The 6880-nt window shown below is 44.9% G+C and overlaps 1 protein-coding gene across 1 annotated transcript; it reads left to right on the forward strand.

Moving 5' to 3' along the window:
- The first annotated feature begins 246 nt into the window (after positions 1-246).
- LOC6564398 (protein fork head) lies at positions 247-4613 on the forward strand. Its single transcript, XM_001989557.3, has one exon. It carries the CDS (start codon positions 1020-1022, stop codon positions 2496-2498), a length of 1479 nt encoding a protein of 492 aa, XP_001989593.3. The 5' UTR covers positions 247-1019; the 3' UTR covers positions 2499-4613.
- The last annotated feature ends 2267 nt before the right edge of the window (positions 4614-6880 follow it).

A 6880-nucleotide genomic window follows, 5' to 3' on the forward strand; every position in this document is an offset into this window, starting at 1 on the left:
CTGTGTGCGTGTGTGTTTGTGTGTGTGTATGTATGTGCATGCGAGTGTGAGACGGGAACAAGGCGCAAGGCCATGTGCGAGAGCGAGTCGACGTTTGTCTCTGGCTGCTAACGCAGCTGCTGCTGGCGTCGCAGTCGCTGTCATCGTCATCGTAGTCGTTGTCGGCGGCGGCGGCGGCACTTGAGCGCGGCTCGAACAATATTTGTTGGCAGCAAGCGCAAGCCAAATAGTAGACAAGCGTTCCCCTCTGCAAACAGTCACATTCAAGAGCTCAAGCCAAAGAGACACTCGAGCGGACCAGCAACAGCAACAGCATCGGCAACGACAACGACAACGAGAACGGCGACGGCAACGACAGTTGGCTCAGCAGCAGCAGAAGCAGCAGCTTCAGCTAACCTCAGACTCAGACTCAGTGGCCAAAAAACAAGCTACCAATTCACGTTCGTGCGTCGGTTCGTTGCGGCGCGGCGCGCATTAAAATAGAGTCATATTTGCCACGTTATTTTATTTCCAAATTTACACAAGGCATCAGCGGCGCACACAAATAAATTAATCAAAGTGTTTAGCTTCAAGAGGAGCGACAAGTGCACAAACAAATGCCAAAGCCCAAGCAGCAGTAACCGCAACACCAACCTGCAGCAACACACCAGCAACCACCAATAACAGCGGCTTAAAGCATAGAACATCCAAGCAACAACAACAACAACAAGTGACAAGTGCAGTGCACAAAAATGCAACAAATACTTAAATTAATTAACGCAGTGACAGTGCATTGAACAACAACAATAACAACAACAACAAAAACAACAACAGCAACCAAAACGAAAAGCTTTAAAATAGAAAAACAAATTTTGGTTGCTTATTAAATTGTATAAAAATAATTGAACGCGTCGAGAGAACGCGTTGATTAATTCTAGCATCAATTTCAAACGCACCGCGTTAATAAAGCCGGCAACATAACGGCGCAACTATTGAACACCTTTCTCAAGGGGAGTCCCCACCAGACCACCATAGATATAATGCAAAAGCTATATGCTGAGCCGCCGCCCAGCAGTGCGCCGGTTAGCATGTCTAGCGCTGGTGGCTCTGCATCTGGCGGCGTTGGCGTTGGTGGCGGTGCGGTACCCACCAGCATCAACAATGCCAATCCCACCTCCAACGGCGGCAGCATGAGTCCGTTGGCGCGTTCTGCATACACCATGAACAGCATGGGTCTCACAGTCGGTGGCATGTCCTCCGTGTCGCCACAAGCGGCGGCAACCTTCGGCTCCAGTGTCCTTGACTCGGCGGCAGCGGTGGCCAGCATGAGTGGCAGCATGGGCGCCGCAGCTGCAATGAATTCAATGGGTGGCAACTGCATGACGCCCAGCTCGATGAGCTATGCGAGCATGGGTTCACCATTGGGAAACATGGGGGGCTGCATGGCCATGTCGGCGGCAAGCATGTCAGCGGCAGGTTTGGGTGGCAGCTACGGCTCCATGCCACCGGGTACTCGAGACATGGAGCCCGGCTCACCCAATTCGCTGGGACGGCGGGGAGTTGACAAGCCAACGACATATAGGCGCAGCTATACGCATGCGAAGCCTCCTTACAGTTATATCTCGCTGATCACGATGGCTATACAGAACAATCCGACCCGCATGCTGACGCTGTCGGAGATCTATCAGTTTATTATGGATCTGTTTCCGTTTTATCGGCAGAATCAGCAGCGCTGGCAGAACTCCATACGCCACTCGCTTAGCTTCAATGATTGCTTTGTGAAGATTCCCCGCACTCCGGACAAGCCGGGCAAAGGCTCGTTCTGGACACTGCATCCGGACTCGGGCAATATGTTTGAGAACGGCTGCTATTTGAGGCGCCAAAAGCGATTCAAAGATGAAAAGAAGGAGGCAATTAGGCAGCTGCACAAGAGTCCGTCGCACAGTAGTTTGGAGGCGACCAGTCCGGGTAAGAAGGATCACGAAGACTCGCATCACATGCACCATCATCATCACACGAGTCGCCTGGAACACCATCAGCACCACAAAGAGGCCGGCGGTGGCGGCGGCGTCGCATTGGCGGGCGTCAATGTCCTGAGCGCCGCACACAGCAAGGATGCCGAGGCGCTGGCAATGCTGCATGCCAATGCCGAACTGTGCCTCGGCCAGCAACCACAGCATGTGCCCACGCATCATCATCATCAGCACCATCAGCTGCAGCAGGAGGAGCTGTCGGCGATGATGGCGAACCGATGCCATCCGTCACTGATCAGCGACTATCACTCGTCGATGCATCCACTGAAACAAGAGCCATCCGGCTACACGCCCTCCAGCCATCCGTTCTCCATCAATCGCCTGCTGCCCACAGAGTCCAAGGCGGACATCAAAATGTACGACATGAGCCAGTATGCCGGCTACAATGCGCTCAGTCCGCTGACCAACTCACACGCTGCCTTAGGCCAGGACTCATACTATCAGAGTCTTGGTTACCATGCGCCCGCCGGCACCACGAGCTTGTGACATCATCAGTATCCGCTGGCTTAAGGGCGCGCGGAGCAGATGCTGCGCTTTGGCGGCGGCGGCGGCTCGCATCAGCAGCACCAGCAGCACCAGCAGCAACACTTGCAGCAACAGCAGCACCACCATCAGCAGCAGCAGCAGCAATCACAACAGCAGCAGCAGCAGCAGGCGGCACAGCAACTGACATCCGCTACAAACAGCACTACAACAACAACAAAGGCCAGCAGCAAGCCAACGGTGGCCGTCAACTACTCCCAAAAGCTGGCTGCCTCAGTGCAGCAGCAGCAACAACAGCAACAGCAGCAGCAACAACAGCAGCAACAGCAACATCAGCAGCAACAGCAACAATTACTGCATAGTCAACTGGCTGCCGAGCTGCAGGAGGACTCCTCCAACATTACCAGCGACCTAAGCGAGGAGCAACTGCAACAGCATCAGGCGGCGCAGCAGCAGCTCTACAACAACTATCAACAATATGCGGCGGCGGCCAGTTACCGCAACTGGAATCACAGTTTGACCTTCAACAGCGCCGCCGCATTGCAGAATCTGCTGTAGCGCAGCACAAGGCGCGGCTTTGTGTAGGTCTCGAGCTTGAAATCGAAACTCCATGGCCCGAATGCCTAACAATCTCTGTTATGTTCGTTCGGACTGCCCGGGGCTAATTAGCGAGCGGCTGTTCAATGGCTTTTAGCACCTGGGCGCATCCTTTGAGCTCGAGATTGAGCACGTGAGTACGGCTCCCTACACTTGTAAATAGTTCAACCTACTCTCCTTCAGCAAGCACTTGCTTAGCCTTTTGTCTTTATGTTTTATTTTGTTTTCCAATGTCGTTCTGTTGAGGAATTCAAGAACAAAAGTGATGTAGTTGTAAGCGCAGCAACGGCCACATACGTGTGTACATGTGTGTAGGTGATTACTTTAGCCGTTAAGCAAAGAACTTTGTTAACATTTAAGTTTGCTAAAAAAAAAACAAGAAATTCCGTGCCATTTGTTTATCCTCTATATAAGCAATAACAATCAAATCGGTTCAAACAAACATTCAGCATTTTAAATGTATGTAAAGAAAACTGATGTAGCGACACAAATAGAGAGAGAGAGAAAGAGAGGGAGAGAGAGAGGGGTAGAGATAGGGGAGTGTGAGAGGGAGATGGAAAGGAGAGAGAGAGAGTGAGGGAGGGAGTGGGAAAGCGAGAGTCAGAGAGAGAGAGAGAGAGAGAGAGAGAGAGAGAGAGAGAGAGAGCGATAGAGAGAGAGCGCAAGCATAGCTGGATTATGTATAATGTTCATTAAAAAAACAAATCCTTTTTCCAAAGGCAATCGAATTCGAATCGCAAATGATCAAAAACCAAAAAGAAAATATCCAACAATTTCAAGACACCCCTAAGAATCCTCAAATTTATCGAACTAAGCAACAAAATTTGGCCATTCATAGGAAACGACACGTTTTAATCATATAATTTATAAATTAATTTCAAAGTTTTATGTGTATACAAACAATTTTCTATACATTTGATTTGCATTGTACGTTTTCTGTTACTGTACGAATTCGTTTAGGGTTAAGCATTTTGTAAATAGTCTATAAATATATGTGTATGTATAGCATATTTAAGAAAATTTAAATTAAACTCGATGCCCAAAAAATAAAAATTTTTAAACTAACTTGAGAATTAATCAAATTGTATGCTACACAACATTAACAAATATTGTATAGCAATTAACATTTAATTAGCATAAATAAAAAAGCAAGTTAAAATACGAAACAAAAAAAAAAAAAAAACAATGAACGAAAAACTGCAATTATTATTCAATAATTTTTTAATATTAATTTTATTATTATGCGTAAACAAAATCACACATACGCGCATTTTTACATTGAGCTAAGCTAATTGAAACCTTATAAAAAAAGAAATAGTTTAAATATGGCAAACAAAAGAAAATGAATAAAAACTACAAAGTAAATAATATACAATGTAAAATACACGCATTGAAATTCATAAATGTCAATAAAAACCGAAATAATAAATCCAAAATTGAAAGCTAGTTAAAATTAATATTATAAATCATGCAAAAATTTAAGAAAGACTATTTTAATGTTTGAAATATACAAATAATAGAAAAAAATATCATCGATTTGTTTGAACTTTCATTGGTAAGGCAATCAGAGCGTTGCCTTTATTTATTTAAACAACTGACCTCAAACAAGCATTTCTGTATTGATTGGATCGGGCTATCAATGCAGCATGAATATGAACGACCGATAGCGCCTGTCGTCGGCACCCAACATCGAGCGATTCCAAGAGTTCTAGCCTATCTTATCGTGACTCGGATGTAGAGTGCAGTTTCACTCATGTGCTTTTTTTGTGTTTGATAACTTATCGGAGTGCACTCGTAAATTGCAACGAAGCAACAAGGTAAACAGCAACAATTACAACAACAACAATCCTGACTGACCCAACTGCGATAGTTACCTATCCCAAATGCAGCGATGGAGGCCTCTGCTGTTGTGTCCCTATTTGCTTTCTAGTAATATACATATGACACCTAGGACTGGTTGTTTTCCTATCTGCTTCTTATCTGTGCAATATAAACAAAATCCACGACTGATCCGTCGCAGTTACCCTCTCAAACAAATACACATAAATATAAAATACATACACGTAGTAGACGTATGTATACCTATAGCTGAGTATTCAACTACAACTACTGTCCCATAGTTGGTTATCTTTGTGATTCATTTCAAGAATCTAGAATTTGTCCCATGTCTCTCTGGGTTCTCATTTATAATTCTCGAATAAAATACCCTTCTAGCTCTTTAGCACACCTATCTGCGGTGAATGGTGAACGGTGTACGGTATCCGGTCATGTTTAACAAGCTGTTGTCTTTTTAATTAAGCAGCTCGGGAAGGTCACCATTATATTTGTATGTGTGCATGTATCTATATCAATTTGTATGACTGTTGCTGGTTGCTTACTTACTTTTATAGCTTTTACTTTCCCCAGAATTACTCCATAAAAGAGTACTGCTTGGTCTGCCAGACGAAAAAATGGCGTTTGGTTTGCTGTCGATTCGATTTCGATTTTCGTTCTTTCCTTGACATTATGACTGCCAACGCTAACGGGAGTTTCTTCATTTTACTCCCAAGCAACCAACCCCAGCTGAATTGAATTGGTTTTGAAATCTGTGCTTTGGGGTTGCTTCAACCACCAGACCCCATTTGCACCACCCGCAAGCATTTTATTCACATATTCTATATCTAAGCTCCTTCATGTCAGACATGCGCGCTGCAAAGACGTTCAGACCTGGTGGCTTGCTTAACTCTGGCCTTATACTCTGTCAGTCTGTTAGTCAGTCATCTATCTATTCATAAATGGAAGAGCCAAGTGATGATTCGCCTGTACACGCGATCAATATGTAATTATTTTAGCATATGTCTGGCTTGTTCGACAATTTGTGCTTTGAATATAATATTCTATTAAAAAAGTTTGAACTTGTAGACCCACCCGACATCAACCCATCAGCTAACAATACAATCACAAAAACTGTCATGACATTTTGTTGAGCATTACAAATTCATGCAATTGCGCCAGCTAACAAATTGAGTTGATGGGAAAATGACTTTTCAGTTAGGTAATTTTAAATATTTACAAAAATGTATTAAACATTTATTTCATTGCCTTTTAGTCTGAGCTGAAGTTTTATTTAAATCGTTTCTAACAAGCATATTATTTTATGCTGTAATCCCATATACTTTATATTAGATTAAAAATAAATACTGAGTTTTACATCCCAGTTTGCGTGAACCACAAAAAGTGAATTTAGTTTAGTCTTTATCTTATTCAGATTGTGAGCCAGAGGTTAGGTAGCATCCAATTAGCTCGTAAGCTATTTCTGCTGCTGCTAAAAACCACAATCTTGTAGTAATTTTCTAATGGAATATTTAATTTCAAAACGAGACACAGAGAGCTAAACAGAGCCGGCAGCCAGACCAGCTGGCAATGGGGGCTAAAGCTGAGGCTGGCGCATAAAAGAGACTCTACTATAAAAATGGCAACCCTTTTTTTCCCCACAATGCGCAGCACACGTAGCAGCGGTAGCAGCATTGCCAGCTTATGCCGGATGGATACACAGGAAGTAGTGGCACAGAGCCCCGTCTCTGCCCTCGCACCCTTCCCCCCATTGCATAGAAAGGGCAAAGACAGCGCACGTAGCAATGGCGGTGGCAACATCGTCGTCATCGTCGTAGTCGTCGACATCGTTGTAGTCGTTGTAGTCACCGCACTTTTTATTTAGCTGCAGGGGCAGAGCTCGCTCGCTCGCTTGCCTGGTTGGTTGGGTGGCCATCTCCGTCTCCGCTCCCGTCCCAGTCCGCATTTCTGTGAAT

The sequence above is a fragment of the Drosophila grimshawi genome, unplaced genomic scaffold (genome assembly GCF_018153295.1).
Source record: "Drosophila grimshawi isolate 15287-2541.00 unplaced genomic scaffold, ASM1815329v1 contig_311, whole genome shotgun sequence".
Classification (NCBI taxonomy): Eukaryota; Metazoa; Arthropoda; class Insecta; order Diptera; family Drosophilidae; genus Drosophila; species Drosophila grimshawi.